This window comes from Martes martes, assembly GCF_963455335.1.
Source record: "Martes martes genome assembly, chromosome: 9".
Lineage (NCBI taxonomy): Eukaryota > Metazoa > Chordata > Mammalia > Carnivora > Mustelidae > Martes > Martes martes.
Genome location: NC_137896.1, coordinates 68362571 through 68380701, shown reverse-complemented (window position 1 = coordinate 68380701; position 18131 = coordinate 68362571). Strand labels below are relative to the sequence as shown.

General features: G+C 40.6%; 1 protein-coding gene across 1 annotated transcript in view; it reads left to right on the top strand.

Annotated features, from left to right (window-relative positions):
* FSHR (follicle stimulating hormone receptor) overlaps positions 1–18131 on the top strand; it is a gene marked incomplete at both ends in the record, with an annotated part of 158707 nt that overhangs the window by 70217 nt on the left and 70359 nt on the right. The window contains one exon of the mRNA XM_080814021.1: positions 3560–3631. Within this exon, the coding sequence (XP_080670147.1) occupies positions 3560–3631 (72 nt within the window). The remainder of the gene's footprint in view (positions 1–3559; positions 3632–18131) is intronic.

The following is an 18131-nucleotide window of genomic DNA, read 5'->3' as shown; positions in this document are numbered from 1 at the left end:
GGAAATGTAGCTTGTGAATTTTCCATTTTCTTTTCTTTTGGGGTATAGTAAAGCTATTAATTTCTCTGTAGATAGTGATTTAGCTGCATCCCTTAAGTTTCGTATTTTCACTACAGTTCAATTCCAAACAATTCTTAATATGTAAATTTTTTCTTTGACTGACACGGGACTTAAAAGAGTGGGTTTTTTTGGTCTTGGTTTGATTTAGTTTTGACTTTCTAGATGTCTGCACATGTATTGTGAGGGAGTGTTAATTATTCTCTCTCATAACTGATTTTTAAGTAACTTAAATGCACCATGTTAAACAAAATTCTATACTGATTTGCTTTCTGACCTAGTTCTTGGTCAGTATTTTTTCTGGCATTCTTTATTGAATAGTAAGTTTTCCAAATATTAGGAAAATCCACCTGTTCAATAAGGCATACTAATTTCTCTGTTCAATAGTCTTTGTTTTTTTGTGTCTTCTTACTAGATTAAATTTTCTTATTTCTCCAAAGGGATTCCTTGGCTAAAATTTCATTAATGACTAATTAAATTTGTCTAAAAGGGTCTTTATTTTACCCTCACATATGAATGTTTATTTCTGGGTAAAGGATTCTAAACTGGCAGTTATTTTCTATAATAATTGTGAAGATATTTACAACGTTTTCTAATTATTTTTGTTTGAAGATAATATATCTTAAGATAGTTTCTTTTTTGGTTCCACTGTTTTAATTCACAGGTATCTGGCAGTAGATTTATTTTTGTTTCCCTTCCTAGGACTTGAGATTTCTAAATCTGAGGATTGATGTCTTTTTTAAGTTATGGAAAATTTCCAGACATCATTTCATTAAAAATCGCTTGTCTTCCATTTTCTGCACCTTTTTTTCCTAGAATGAATGACATACAACACAAAAATAAATCTTTGCATTTCATCTTATCTCATCTCACCCAACACCTTAGCATCAAAACACAGAGCACTTGGCTACCAGGTCCAGAAACTGGCCTCTGCCCTGAATACTTCAGCGTCCGTTTACCCTCCTCAGTTTCTGTTTACATTCTGTGTTCAGTGGCTTTACTTTGGGCCCCTGGGGATCTTTCATACTTTCTTATAAGCTCAGTTATGCAATTAAAACAGTATTTGTTATAATTTATAGAAGACTCCTGGGTGATTTTTAGTGGAAATTCTTCAGGTTATCTAGTTTGTTACATTTCAGGAAAATGGAAGTCAAGACTTTTAATCAAGAAAAAGGATTTAATTACGCTAATAAGTTTAAAACATTTAGTACAGGTATAGGTGTTGAAAATTTTAGAAAATGTAACTGCTACTAGGTTTGAATCAAAAAGCACTATCCAGTTGACTTGTTATTTGCTTTTTCTAGTTTGTTTTCATCATTCTTCTGTCTTGTGATAAATAGGAACAAAAAGAAGTTTTCTATGCTAACTAAGATTAAGTGAGTACCTTAACATTGATTCTTTTCAGATGGGAATTCTAGAAGTTGATACTCTTCCAGATACATTGCTCACAATCTTAATTTAGATCTCTTTTATCCAAATGGTTTCATATAGACTGTGCTTGTAGTATGACCTGATGGTTTTAAGACCCAGTCTCAAATTCACCCACTTCTTCCCATCTTCTTTTTACATCTTTATGTACTTTGGGATCTTTCTCACTTCAATATTTACATAACACTTATAGTTTTTACATCAACTGTATCCCACAACTGTTTTCTGGTGATTCCAAGGTTTCTGGCTTTACCTTCTTACATATATAAACTCCTCCAGAGCAAAAACAGTACTTAAGATTCTCTCTCACGCTTCTTCTTCATAGAGCCGGTCCACATGACAGCCAAAGGCAAGCAAAGTTAAAGAACTGTTTGCCCTAATAACTTTACCTGTAACAGGAGTTTCACTAACACCAATAAGTAATGGGAAACTGAAGCAATGAAAGTTTGCGTAACTCTCCAAATCCTCAGTGTTTCATTGTTTAATTCCTGCTGACACACCACCTTGTGGAAGGAAAGATTTAAGAGTGGGGGCAGCGGGGTGGGGGGTGGGGGGAGTACCTATGAATCAGTCACAAAATAAGAGAAAGCTAAAGGAAGGAATAGTATTCCTGTTGTAGAGATTCCAAAAGTGTCACTTGTAATTCCATTCTCAAGCTTAGAATTCTCAGACCGATTAAAACCATCTCAGAAAAAGTTTTTGAGTACTTGCTATATATATCAGGTAATGTTCCCCGTCATTTGGTGTACAGTAGCAAACAACTTATACAAAAATCCTTGCCCTTACAGAGATGGTATTCTAGTTAGAGGTTAGAGATAAATAAATATGTGAATACACAAATAGATGAATAAACATAACGTATGACACGCCAGAAGTGCTGTGAAGAAAAATCTGAGCAGGAAAGGGGGCCAGGGGTTAACAAGGGGAGATTGTCATTTTAAATAGGATGGTTAGGAAAAGCATCACTAAGCAAGTGATTGAGCAAATAGCGGGCTGGAGGAGGAAGCCATGAGGATATCTGAGAGAGGAGTGCTCAAGGCAGAGAAAGTTGCAAATGAAGAAACACGGGCAAAAAGGATCTGGGATGTCCAAGAACTAGCAAGAGAGTACTGCGGTAAGAATAAGATAAGCAAAGGGGAAAACTGTCAAAATGGAGGGTAAAGGGCCCATGAAAAGGGAGAGCAGGAAGATCCCGGAGAGTCCTGGATATCACTATAAAATGTGAAAGCAAATTCGCCAGGAAAGACCTGACTGAGATAAGGAGCCACTGGAAGAAATTTTGGAGTCGGATTAGACAAGTATTTCAAGCAGAAGAGAATGGCAAAAACTGAAGGTGGCTGAGGTTTAGAGTAGAGTTTTTGGCTTTGTTTTTTGGGTTGTTGTTGTTGTTTTTTTAATGAAATAAATTATGGCATGTTTGTATACTGATGGGCAGGATCCAGTTAGAGAAGCAAAAATAGGTGAATAAAATCTACACAAGAAAGGGGGAAATTCCTATAGTGGTTACCTCTACTAGAAGAGGGGAGAAGAGGTCTGATGTGGATTAGAGGGGCTGGTCTCAGCCAGCTCCAGAGTCCTGGTCACCCATGGTAACAGGAGGGAGGCAGGGTGCAGACGGCTTCATGGCTGAGGGCCATGTGAGAGCATGAGTAAGTTCTCTTCTACTAGGTTCATTTTCTCTTTGAACTAGGAAGCAAGGTCAGCTAAGAATGACAATAAGGGAAGAGGTTTTGGGGGTCAGTGTAGAGAAAGAGAAGAGACCTCCCAGAAGGCTACAGGAGGCAACACAGAGTACTAATGAGAGGGTTCATAGTTCAGCTCTGTCACCTACCACCCATCAGCTGGGTGACCCTGGGCCAATCTGTAAACATCACTAAACTTGTTTCCTCTTAGGCAAAATGAGGATCACAGCTTTGTGGTGAGGATGAAGAGAGATCATGTAAAAGCAATTGCTGCTACCACTAAATGACCACACTGGGCACATGTTGGCTGTTGACTGCTATTATGGGGTAGGCACTCCATCGTGTATCAGTGAAAGGAGAGGTTGTAATATTTTATGTCCACTCTCTTCCAGGAGGTTTGTCCTCACCAAGCTTCGAGTCATCCCAAAAGGAGCATTTTCTGGATTTGGGGACCTGGAGAAAATGTATGTACCTGACAGTACTGCATGTGAGTGCCTCAACCGGGCTGTGGGCAGCTGCCTCACATCACATCCAGTCTGATACTCTGTGCTCAGAAGCCAGACAACCTTCTGAACCTCCTCCCATCTTCTTTCCTAATAATGGGGAATCTTTCAGAGTGTGGCTGTTGAGATGAGCCTAAGGTCAGTCTAAGCAATCCTCACTTTTTCTTCTCTAAGGCATTGCTCCCAATTACCTGGGAGCTGAATTTTTATAAGCCAAAGCCAATTTTCTCTTCTCATACCCAGGGATATTGTTTATTATTTCTGATTAAGTTTCAATTAACAGTGGGGCCTAACATTTGTGTTTGAGATTCTAGAGACTTCTCTATCCCAAGCCATACTGACAGGTGGTAATTGATATATCAACATCTAAAAGCAGTAGGAAAGTTTACAGCACTGAAGGAGATCTCCTTTGAAAAGAGAAGACCCCTCTGCTAATGCAAACATTTGCTCCTTACTGAACTAGTTTAATGTAGGCATCTCCCCAAACAGGCTTTTCTCAAAATGAGGCACAGGAGGAAAAAGTACAATAACTTCTGCCATGTTTAAAATAACCTACTCTTCCTTTGAAGGCTCCTGATCCCACCTCCCAGGCCTCAAGGGCCAGGAAAATCTGTTCTTCACCACAGTGGCAGCCAGAAGTTAAACGCCAATAAATATAGCAACAGATAGATGGATTACACAGGAGGGAAAGATTTTTTTTTTCATTGTAAGAAGAAAGCAACCCTCCAGGTTACATGCAGTTCTCTTTCTTAGAGCCATTCCATTTTCCTCTTGCTTCTTTTACCCCTGTTTAAGAATACTTGCTGAAGTCTGAGGAAGCAAGAAAGAAACCCATTAATGAAGGAAATATAAAGCAGAGAGAATGGCGACGTGTCTCAGCAATTACATCGCCTGCTGAGAGGACCGTACTCAGGATCCTGGATTGGAGAGCTTGCTTCAATATAAACTTACAGTGTGACCTTGATTAAAGCACTGTATCTCTCGGGCCTTTGGTTTCCCCATCGGTGGGTCAAGGAAGGAATTTTGAAAGAAGGGAATAGCTTATGTGATTCCTAAGTGTAAGGATCCCCAGCTGGATGAGAACCCATTTTAAAACCTGCCGTCTTCAGGGTTTACCTTCTTGAGGACATCAACACTTATAGGACTTAGGAGATGGGGCACTCTTTGGAGTAGAGTTCACCAAAGGAAAGAAGAAAGCAATAGAGTTGGAGAGCTTTCTGCTCAAGTTGTATTCCTCGATGGGTGAGCCACTGCCCTGCCTGGAAGTGACATGAACTAAATAACAAGCCTATCTGTTATGCCTTGTCCCCAAGCAGCCCTGCAACTGCATAGAAATTGTACTAAAGGGAGGAATACCAGATACCACAAATAATCCACCTTAATCACATTCAATCCAGCCGATATGAATGACCCCTCATTGGCTGTTCACCAGCAGCTGGGACCTTCCAATAAAAATAAAAGTCGTTAAACTGGGCTGATAGAGCAGTAATCCCAGAGACAGGGCAGCAGGCTCACAAACTCCTCAACTTCTTCAAACACAGCCTGTCCATTTCCACTGCTGTCTCTATTAATCAGCCTACACTGTCACAGCAAGATGCCTAAAAGAAAATTAAACTCATCTCATTTCTTTTCAATGCTTTTTGTATCCCAGAGCTTCAAAAACATTGCATAGTGGAAGGCCTGGCACCAAACTGAACTCTGAACGGACTGTACCCGTCAGTCTCTATGCTCCCCTTCATCCATTGTCTCGCCTTCTACTCTTGGTCAGTGATGAGTGCTCATCTCCTCTCTCATCTCCTTCCCTGTATTTCTGTTCTTCACTGAGTTTGTAGCCAGTTTCCTGAACTTAGTAAGCATGGGCTTCCTCTTCAAGATCTCCCTCTCCGCGGAGCATAAAATCCCTTTGATTCATTCTGCACACGTGGCAAAATTTTACCTCTCCTCTTTCTTGCCACTCCCACTCCTGTGAAAGAACAGGGGCATTCACTGCCCCCTTGTCTTCTTTCACTCACTCCTCAGCCAGCCCTCATGATATCGGACCACAAATTCTCTAACACCAAGTAATTATTCTGTGAAAGTTCCCAACAGATGGAACGGCTGGACTCATGACTTCTACTTTGTGTTCTCAGTACTTAACTTACATGCAGCTTTTGATGTCATTGACTATTCCTGCCATTCTTCTTAATACTTATTCCCCTTTCCACTTCGGGGACACCACACCCTCCTGCCCACTCTGCTAAGCTCCCGGACTACTCCACAGATGATTCTTTCCATCTTTCTTATTATTTCTCAGCTGCCCCTCAGAAAATCAGATTTCTGGGCTCCCTTTTGGCCATTTTCTTTTTTATATTATTTTCACCACCCCTGATCATTGTATATCAAATGATGCCTTACTATCAGGGCTCCTAAATGACAAGTGCCTCAAATCTAATACATCCAGATTAGCTCATTGTCTTTATTCTTAAATTTCTCATCTTCCCACATTGCCCAGTGAATAGCATTACCACCTGTCGAGACTCCCAAGCAGGAAAATTCAAAATCTCCCTTGACTTTCTGTCCCTTAAACCCGGGTTCCTTTCCAGTCCTATTGACTCTTTCTCAAAAATATCCCTGGAATCCAGCCCTTCTCTCACTCACGCTGCTATTAGGTCCAAAGTCTCATCAACACTCAGATAGCCTGTTACGTGAGGCTGTCTTGCCAGCCCCTGCTCCAATCTCCCTAGCTCCCTGCTGCCAGACCCACACTGCTCAAACTTTCTTGCAGAAGAAACTGGAGGGACTCTCACTGCCATAGGCTTCAGTCATAAGTGCCTGGCACAAAAATCAAAGCCCTGTAAATTTCCACCATACCCACTGCATACTCGCACATTTTCACCAGGCAGGAGAAATTACCATTTCTCAAGCACTATCATTACCAGACATTGTACTTATTTAGAATGTGATGGCTGGTTCTTTGAACAATGCCTAGCACATAGACGGATCAAAAACAAACAAACAAAAACTCAAAAAAAAAAAAAAACACATTTACAGGTGAATTAATTAGCCAATTAATTAATTAACAAAATATATTTTCACACTGGTCTATGTAGATGCTGTCCCTCTGCCTAAAACCTCGCTTGAAATTGGAAAAGGAGTCCCGCTAGTCCTCCAGGGTCCAGATTAAATATTTACTCCTCTGTAGCCTTTTCAGAATTCTCTCAGTGTTTCCAAACCATAATCTTGTGTCTATACTATCAATAACACATTTATCAGGCTCTATTCAGAATTTACAGTTTTTCCAGATCCCTTCATTGTTCTTTAAGGGCAAGGGCAAGTATAACTTTTTATTAAAGTACAAAACTCAGTCCTACTGTTTTTATCTCCTTGCTATACCTCTGATCTGTCCACTTACGTCCTTCTCCGGCTACTGTAATCTTTCCCTAGATAACCGCAACAGTTTTCTGTTTCAGCTGCCCTATCCACCAGCATGCTCTCCGCTCAACCCCCCATCCATTCACTACATGGCAACCAGAGTGATAGTTTCTAAATTCCTATCTAATCATGTTACCTTCCACATCTGTCCTGCCATACACACATACATGCCATGCCTTACCAGTGCTCTCAACATAAAAAAAAGAAATGAGACCCTCTCACAGTCTCTCCTTTGCCCTATTTGCCCTTTATCAATTCACAAAATGTACTGTGTTATCTGCCCACCATGAGCCTTGGTTGGTGCATGCTGTTCCTCCTGACTAACACTTCTTTTCCACTCTGTGCTTTTAATTTAGTTGGCTCCTACACATCCTTCAGATTCCCATGCCACTGTCATTAGCCTGGAAAAGCCCTCCCTGACCTCTCCAACTAGGGAAAAACCCCTTCCTACATACACTCTCCTATCACTAGTCTCCCGGTGCTGACTTTCATTTTAGCAATATATGAAACTTATTTATGTGATAATTTAATTTCTAATTCCCCGATTGGACTAAGGACATGTTTGTTTTTCTCAGTATTGGATCCTTGGTGCCTTGCACAATAAATAACTGATAAATGCATGAATAAAAATGAATCAACAAATATAATTAGTTGGCAAGACAATATATTCAGAAATAAAAATACCAAATAATACGAACGATAGTGATAAGCAATGTAAGAGTTGATAAGCATACTGTGATTCAGGTACTTGTGCGGTGATAGTTTAAAATGTAAGCCAGGACCAAAATGCACAAGATAATTATGTTCAAAGTAAGTGACACAAACATTGTATTTGTTAGGCACTTTCTGTTGTGAGAGGCAAAAGAAAATAAACCTCGGATAGGCTTAAGGAAAGGCAGGAAATGTAATGGCTCATTTAACTTGATGGTCAGAGAGGACAATGGCTTTAGAAACAGCTCTATTCAGGTTCCATGTCCTTAGGACTTGGCCTCTCTCCCTCTCTCAGGTCTCCCTTACACTATGTTAGCTTCAGCCCTTTGCCCCAACCCGATGACAAGATGCCAGCAGCAGTTCTACTTGCTCATCTCCTAGGTTCCATTCAGAAGGAAAGACCTGATCTTCTTTTTTTCCTCCATCTCATAAAAGTCTTAAAATTTAGTGTGACTCCTTTAGATCACACAACCATTCCTGGACCAACCACCACAACTAAGGGAAAGCAATGCTCAGAGTGGCTATGGCCTGGGTAATGGGTTCCAAACTCAGAGTCGAGAACACCCACCCCACCCACATAGGCTTGGAGTTGGGGAGGGAGAGCCACTGACAAGCCCTGAGACCACTGCCCGAAAAAAAGAGACTAGGGGCTGGTGGCTGAGCCAATAGATAATGTCGAAAAAGAAAATTAGTCTCGTTCTCATCCCCAAGAGACAGGTCTCGGTGGCCTGGGTGGTTGAGGCTTTGATTCTTCCCCCTTCCTCCTGTTAGAATTATTTAAAGAATCCAGTAACTCTGCCCAACCCACGCCCAATGATCCTTCTTCCATTAACCCAGCCCCTCTGCTTCTACAAGAAGTCACAAGGGAAAGCAGTCTTTCTGATAAAGGAGAGGCAGTTGCTTCTCCCTGAGAAATGAAATGATCACTGTTCACACCATGGCTTTGCTCAGCCTCACTGTCTCAAACCTCCCTACTCCTCACTGCTTTGGGGATGGCTGGGGGAAAAGGAACCATTAAACTCTCTGCAATGTGAAGTGGCTTTGCAAAGTGCACTGTAAACTGTTTACATTGTCTTTAATTACTTCAGAGCCATATGTCAGCTTGGTATAAAGTGTGAGGATTACACTGAATAGGGTGGGGGGAGTAGGTGACAAGGTGGTGATTTATGGTAACCAGAAAAATTATGTATGGAAATGAGTGCAATTTAAAAACACATCTACGTGCTATTATAACACTGGAGGGGGAAGAAAAGCCAGTTTATAACAAAATATCTTTGAAAATAGGAGCATGATGAATATGTAAATGAGACCAATCAACATCAGCTGAGATATGGTATATGCAGATGAGGCGGCAATGAGCCAACATGTGAAATAGCTCCCAAGCCATAAATATGAACCATATAAAATTCATTTGAAATATTCATGATAACATAAGGACAAAAAATATAATCAAGTGATTTATTTACATATAAAAATGAGAACACTAGTCTAACACTTCAGCCTCCACCCCCAGATCACTGGGGAAAGAAAAGTTAACTTAAAGAGGGACTTCTAGAAGAAGAAATTTATTAAATGAGAACTGGAGCAAACACACAAAAAAAGTTGAGGATCCTTCGATTTCTCAGTTCTTTGGACTCACTCAAAGGCACATAAAAGGAAACAGATCAGGAACCAAGACTGTAATGCTGGAAATTTGGGCTCCAATCTCCTTTGCCTTCCAGAGCACCTCCTTGTTAGATAACATAAGTCCATTCCTGCCCCAAATTTCTGTAATTCTGAGGTAATAGGCAGAGGAGCCTTTAGTCCCACATGGTGAAATAAAACAGGAGGGGGGCAGACCGATGACATGCCAGCCTCCTGGTTAACAAGGGGAGGCCAGTGTTGGAACATTTAGGTCCCTGAATAGGAAGAGGAGATATGAATCCCTGGGCATAAAAAGGATAATGAAGTTCAGTGGTTCTCACCTCAGATTGCACTTCAGAATCCCCGGGTGGGGGAGGGGGCTCCTAAAATAATCCACAGGCCTATCATTTGCAGGGATTTTCATTTGTCTGGGGTGGGGCCAAGCACTGATCATTTTTTTAACGCTCCCTTGCTGACTCTAATGTACATCCACTGTTGAAGGCCCTGAGGTGGATGATATTTAAGGCTGAATCCAGTTTGTAGACAGAACAGAAATAAATGTATGTAGTGTGTCTACCTGCTGTGGCCGGAGAACAAACAAAAGGAGAGCGGTAGAGATTAAGATCAAAGCAGCAGCTGAGGCGAGGCCATGGAGTACCTTAGAGGTTATGGGGACAAGTCTGGGTATCATAGTTAATCATGGGAATGAAATGAGTTATTTTGAACAACCAAGTGAATGATTTGATTTGTATTTGTTAAGTATCACTCACACACAGACTTTTATTAAGGACTTTTGTCTCTATCTGTAGAGCTATTAGTCTAGACAGTACTGGGTATTGGTCGGGCTCTGGAGAGCTCTGGAGAAAACTCTCATACACATCCGATGAGAATGCAAGATGGTACAACCTCTTCAGAAAAGAGTTTGACAGTTTCTTATAATGTATTTCCCCAAGAGAAATGAAAACATATGTCCATCCAAAGACTTGTTGGAGAATGTTCATAACAGATTTGTTCATAATAGCTCAAAACCAAGAACAACCCCAGGCACATCAGGAGGTCAGGGGGTAAAGAAATTGTGTTTTACCCATGTGATAGAATATTACTCCAAAATAAAAAGCAATCAACTGCTAATACAACATGGATGGATCTCAAAAACATTATGCCAAGTAAAAAAAGCAAGCCAGACGCAAAAGAATACACACCATATGATTCTATTTATATGAAACTTTAAAAAAGAAAATCTGTGGTGCCAGAAATCAGATCAGTGGTTGTCTAGAGCCAACAGTGATAGTAGAGATTGTTTGGGAAGGGGAACAAGGAACTTTTCAGGCTGGTACAGATGTTCTCTATCGTGATCGCAGTGTTGTTACAAAATAGATCCATTCGTAAAAACTTGAACAGTTAAAATGAGCACATGTTATCATTTGTCAAATTATACTTCAATAAAGTTGACTTTTAAAAAACAATTCTTTAGTACCTATTTGGGGCCAGTTTTAAATACTGCATTTCTGTTAATCTGGACTTTACAGACAGTGATACTAACACTCAGCAACATTAAGCAACTAAACAGCATCAGAGGGTCCTTCAGTGGTAAAGCAAGGTAGTCTGGTCCTTTCTGCTACACAAGACTTGCTTTTTTTTGACATCTACTATTTCCCAGAATTGTTCTACTAAAATTAAAGTGTGACCAAGGGTAACATTATGGCTGTGAAAGCTTTCTTTGATGTCATTTATAATTAGACGAGTGGATTTCTATACCTAAGCCCTCGGAACTTCCATAAACCAGAACCCAGTCATTTTTTAATGGGAGAATCATAGAAGGGGACAAATCTCTTCTTTCAGTATTTTTTGCCTTTGACTTCCTGTGTGCCAACCCATTTCTGGGTAGAGCTCTTGCTGAGATGGACTTAAGTTCAAGGGTTTACAAACTGAGCTGCCTGTTAAGTTGCAAATTAACTTAGTCAGCAGTTGCAAAATGTAAGATTAAGCCAATTAAGTTGTCATTATTGACCCAGGTCAAACATGAGTTAGTGTCTAGAAGGTGAAAGTCCTTGTCTCATTTCCTGTTCTCCATAAATATTCTGAAAATAAGTATTTTTGTTATATTTATTGCTTCAACCAAGAATACAAGAAGCTGTTTTCTTGTCACGTTTTGGATTGATGTGGTTTTAGTAATCCCATTAAGTCTCTTTATTTCAACTGTTTCTACATGGGTCCTTAAAATAAACTCTACAATATCTAATGGCTGTCCAGCTCGAAAGAGAATAATTTATTAGCTTCATATTTATATGCTTAGATTTTTGCCCGTTTGGGTTTTGCTTTGATTTCTTTTATGTGTTGGGGGGATAGGAGAAGGGAAGTGTAATAGGGGAATCAGAGTTCCTGAGATGTGGTGATTTTATGGAGTCTCCCAAAATAGTATTCATTTTAACTCTCCACATTTCTGTCCCTTCTGCTTTATTCATGAAAAGAGTGCATGGTTTCCTTGCTGGAAGGGAATACTGGAAGAACATAGGTAAAGGACCCACTATCTTAGTCTGTTTGGGCTGCTATAATAAAACACGCCTGGATGGCTTAAATAACATTTATATCTCACAGTTCTGGAGGCTAGAAGTCCAAGATCAGAGTGCCCATATGGGCAGTTCTGGTGAGAACCCACTTCTTGGCTTATAGACAACTGCCTTCTTCCTATAGGCCAAGAGAGAGTGCTGGTCTCTCTATCCCATTATTTGGACACCAAACCCACCTTAAGAGCCCCACTCCCAAGACTTGATGCAATTACTTCACAAAGTCCTCACTTCCAAATACCACCTCACTGGGGATTAGAGCATATAAATTTGGGTTGAGGATACAGAGAGAAAGACACAAACATTTAGTCCATAGTATGCATTGTAAACTATTAAGCTTACAGTGATAAAGATGCATATTATAGATGCTCACTTGCTTGGGAAGGCATAGCTATGCTGTCATGTACATAGTCCATCTCTAAGATCCTCCACCCACTTGACACTCCCAGGCATTCATGGTCCTGGTGACCTCCACTTGGTACCCTTCATGCAGCAGCTAAGACTTCCAGGTAGCAAGACTTGACAGAGGTTACTAAAACAAGGCTTTTCTGGCTTGTTGTCAAGTACAGTTTTCTCCAATTTTCTAATCAACAGCCAAGCAATATCTTCTCTGTTAAGATTTCTGTTTCAGCCATGTTTGCCCTTCTGACCGTTCTTGACAAGGCAAGTTGTGGGAGGGACTTTCAAATGTGTTATGTTTGCTGGTGCTCACAGATATACCAGAAAATGAACAGGGCTTTTTTTTCCCCTCTCTGCCAGTAACTCAATGTTTGTGTGTTCTCAGAGAAGATACAATTAAGACAGCATAATACTCAAGTTAAAAATAGCCTTGTGGCTCTGCCCTGGAGACTCCTGCTAAGCTTTTTTTTTTTTTTAATAGAATGGTATTAAAATAAAAAGATGCAATCTAAATGCAAGCTCCAATCGATGCACAAACTACTTATTTTTATTTCCTCATTTAGCCCATGCCCATCACAACCACATCCATCTGGACCGTTTATGACTTAATAAGATGCTTTCAACAGTAAAAGACTCAAATAGGATATGGACCCACTTGCCTGCCCACCCCCCTGACAAATAAACCACCTGAATCCTACACTTCATAAACCTCTCCTGTGATGCTCAGCTCCACCCTGGCCAGCCTACCTGGAAATCAAATGATCAGAGATGTTTTATAATTCAGACCATTCCAGAAGTTAAGCAGGCAGAGAGGAAAAACATAAGAGGGATAAATGCCAGAGGAGCCTAAATGAATAAAGTAGAAGTTAACCACCACAGTGGGTCTGAGATTCTGAGAGAGTCTGGGCATAGAGATAGCAATTGTCAATGCCAACTGTTTTATAAACATGTAATTTGCACTTGGATGTGAGCATGCTTTGGAAAGTTAAAAGTGCATACAAACACAAGGTATGAATAAAAAAAGAGAGACCATTTGATCTGCTTCCCATTCACAGTATCTCAGCTCAACTACACAATGACCTTCTCTCTTCTCATATTCTTTCAAAGCACAGAGCACAGGACTGGGCACAACTGACAGATAACAGCAGGTAAAGTCTGTGAATTTGTCATCTCTATCTCTTGGATTCTTACGCAGTCTTTGAGAACATTTCCCCCAAATAGGATCTCAGTATTTTTTTAAACCCTTTTTCTTTATTCTTCTTTCCCAGTAAAGATAAGGACATCTGAAGAAAGTATTGCCATTGAAATTTAAGGAGTTAATGAATTGGATCCTCCAAGACAGTTTGCCTTTTCATAAAGACATGAAGTGGCTAATGCCTATTTCAGAGGACTAAATTGCTAATGGTGAGACTTTAGTCAATGTGGCACATATGCTCAGGGAGATTTGCTTTAATACATGAGAAAATCCTATCTAGATTGGTTTACTTGTTTGGACTGCAAGGGCCCATGTGTACATGAACTGAAATTTGAAGGAAGGATGAGCTTCCTTTCATCAGACTGACGTTAAGGCTTTCAAGACTCCATCCACTGAAGGGCTCTCTCATTCGCCAACTGACCAGGAGAACTCAAGCTCATTGCTTTTTTTTTTTTTTTTCTCCTTTAGTGAATGTTAAAAATTGAGGCGCCAATCTTCATGTATTTGTTTCAAGTGTGCCCTTTTATACCTTCCTTTATATTGTCTTCCCTACTTCCTCTCATATGTACATATAGCTTCTCAGTCCAACCAACTAAGACCCTCAAGATGGGACTTTTCATTAAGTAAAGTAGACATCTGCTTCGGAGGCAACAGGATGGTGGCTTAGTGTAGTACCAAGTTCCAGACCAAAAAAAAAAAAAAAAACAACCCTGGATAGAGAGTAAGTTCCACACTGACTTCAAGGAAATGAAGCCAAATCAGAGATCAGTTTGGGACCTTTTCAAAGAAAAGAGATTTATAGACTTCAGTCAAGTACCCAAGACAAGTGCAGGCTGATGGATGACACCAGCTAATCCATCAAGTGATTTATCAGGGTTCACAGAGTAAATGATTGTGAATTCCATCACTCCCTGAACACCACTGAGGATGAGGCTTGTAGAGCTAATGAGCTTCCATAAGCCAGGGACACCTCCTTCTGACTAGTCTATGTGCTATTAACATCTATTCTGTTCTACTCGGAGAGAGACCCTGCAAACTCAGGGAAGCATAATCCATCCATCAGTCAATAGTTCCACAAATTCTTCTTGAGCCACAATATATGTGTTAATTAGATGAGGGAGAGATTTGATGAAGCGTATGGGCCCGTCACTATTGGATGTTCTGGGCAATCAAGATGAATCTACACAGTACTGGCTCTCAAGGAGTTCCCATAGTGATCAACAACAATAATAGCTGTTGCTTGTTGAGTAATTATTTTGCCATAAACTGAGATAAGCCACTTTACATGCATTAGCTTAATTATCATCCCAGTTTTACACTGAAGAGATTAAAGCCAAGAAGGGTATGTGACTTGCCCAGCATCACATATCTAACAAGTGACAGAGCTGGGATTGGAACCTAGCCATTCTGACTCCAATGTTTGCACAGTAATCTATTATTCTAGAACATCTAGGAATAAAACAAGGGTATTCCAGATCATATATGATATAGGAGAATGATAACCTTTCTCTCTAATGGAAAAGAGGAGGACATACACACATTCACAGAGTTCTCATTTATTTTAATTGTGGTAACAGCAGTAGTTTGAATACCTTCACATTGGTTACCTATTTTATAATTTCAAAATAGCTCCTATACCTATAACTCACTTAAGCTCCTACACCAACTCTTCAGTGGCAATAGGAGCAAATATTTGTGCCCACCTCAGAGGGGAGAAAATGAAGTTCAGAGAACTTGGGAGACTGGCCTAAGTTCAACAGCTCTCAAGCCATGGAGGTGGGATTCCTCCCATGCCACATTTTTTGCACTTTCTCCATATAATCCTTTGCCTTTTGCAATGCTGCCTCTCCTTTATTAAAGAGAAATTACATCTTAAGAGTCTTATGGTCACTTCAGGACAGGATAGTAAAAGTGTCCGGGTCAGAAGAAAAAAGTAACACTTATGTTTCTGCCAAATACATACCTTCATATGCCAGTGTTTCTGCTCAGTGTTCTCATACTTCCCACTTAGTGCTAAGTGCTTGGCAGTCATAAAGAAGGATGCCCTAGAAGTGGACAGATATCTGATCCAAACAGTGAAAATCCAAGAGCAAAACTGGCCTTGTCCATGCCAAAGAACCAATGCTCCAATTGGGTGTGTTATTAAAAATTGACCCAAGCTATCTCATCAGAACATTATTTTTAATGGAAATTTCTTTATGTCAGCTCCACTTCATAGGCTTCTTTTCTGCCTGTTTTTGCCTACTTCTCTCTGCCTCTCCTTAGACTCAACATTCTAGTAACATACAGAGTCAACCAGAAATTCTTGGCTGAGATACAGGATTTCATCTCCCTAAGACAGGATTTTTCTTTTACTGAATGCAATGAGCATTTTATGATCCCCTACTAAGAGTCTCCTACACCATAGCAGCTGAGATCTTAATGTGCACAAATCACTTGGGGGTCTAAGTACGGAAAGTCTGACTACAGTGGTCTGTGTAGAACCAGAGATTCTATCATACTAACCAGCTCCCAGGTAAGGCCAGCACTGCTTGCCCATGTTCCATATGGAATAACAAGATGTAAAAAATAGTAATTCTGTGTGAGACAATGTATGTTGGAGGATCCAAGAGAAATGGGCTACAGTACCTGCTCTAGTGTAGTTCTCAATAAAATACACATGACACAATTAGAGAAAAGCACCGAACAAAATGCATAAACCCATGCTCCATTGCTATAACCAAATGATAGATAATAAGACAAAGTTTCCTTACTCTCTTGTGACTGTCAGATCACATTTAATGGTTAAAATAGTACTCAGTTTTTAGTATAACCAATCACTTACCAAAGTACTGTCTCACTTTCTGAAAACCCTTTTGCTGGTGCTCTACAAACACAGCTAGACACTGAAAAATACAATTCTCATAAAACTATTTCAGGAGCAACCTCATCATATGGTTCACCTGAGCAAACTGAGCCTGAGCACTCCTTCTTGTGGTAGGAAATTTGCATCTCAGGCAAAAAGTAGAGGGCTAAATATAAACAATCATGACCTGGTAGTATCAGGCGGGCAAAGGTCAGAGGGAAAGTGCAGGTCAAGGTAGCTCCTAAGGTTTTACCCAGAAGAAACTCAGCTAGAGTTTTGAGTGAGGTGGTTTGGGGGAAGTGAGATGGAGGAAAGCAGTGAGAATGCTGGAAGGAAACAAAGACGTCATCTTTTCTCCTTTCCCTCTCCAGCCAAGACCCAGAAACATTCCTGGCACAACCAATGGGGCTCCTAGAAAGCCTAGAGTAGAATGAATGCTGTGCTGGTCTGCATGAGTTCCAAGGGAGGGATGCCACAGACCTAATCACTGGACTGAGATTGCCATTTAATGCCCTTCCTCTACAAGCCATTCATCAAGTTTATAGCAGCAACAAGAGTTCATTACCATGTTCCTGTTTTGCACATTCTTGAACAAGGTTATGCCTCCAATTTTAAGTGTGGTGTATAAAAGAAATGAGGGAAGGTGGGAGGGTGAGAGGCTTCCTGGAGGGAACAATAATAAACAGAATAGGTGCTCCTCACCAACTGGAAATGAGACTCTCCCCCACCTGCTTATGACTGTATAATCAGAAAGAACAACATATCCGAACTCTCAGCTTCATTATTAGAAGTTCCTAAGCTCCTTTTGTCAATCTATCTAACCATTCTTCTTTCAATCTTCCATAGTAGGACCTCAAAGAAAAGATCGGATTTCATTTTAACCCTCAAGAAGTTTGTGATGTAGGTATAGAAGTAAGAGGAATTCTTGTGAAACAGAGGATACAAACCAGAAGATAAGGAGCTTCTAAATGTTGCTGTCCAGACCCTAGGTGCTGAAAGCAGTTCACATCGGTGGGAGTTAGACCAGAGTAGAGCAGAAAAGCCAGGGAAGCTTTTATGGAGACAGTAGGATTTCCATAATCAAAAGGGAGAGAGGAAAATGTTCTGAATGGCAGATATGAATGAAATAGATTGAAAGTCATCCTGGGGACCCGAGGTCTCCCTAAAGAGGTCTGCAGGCTTCCGTGGTCCTTGTCCTCTGATCACATTATGTACAATGGGTGCCTACTGGGCTCTGAAATTTCTAATAGGAGACAAAAAGAAGCTCCATGCACTGGGGTAACTTCACCTGAATTCACCAGGATATTGATTTCTTTGATGTCCCAAGAGCAATCCTGTACACAAGATGCCTGGTGCTTGTCCAGCAATGTCCTGATAGTGTAATGGTCTGTGTACGACAGACAAACTGAAATTACATTAATTTTTTTTAAAGATTTTATTTAATTTGACAGACAGAGATCACAGGTAGGCAGAGAGGCAGACAGAGAGAGAGGAAGGGAAGCAGGCTTGCTGCTGAGCAGAGAGCCCGATGTGGGGCTCAATCCCAGGACCCTGGGATCATGACCTGAGCTGAAGGCAGAGGCTTTAACCCACTGAGCCACCCAGGCGCCCCCTGAAATTACATTTAAAACTGCTTGGTACACTGACTTGCAGGAGCCATTGTTAAGGAGGTCAGCTCTCCACAGAGTAGATGTCCCTTAGGCCAGGCTT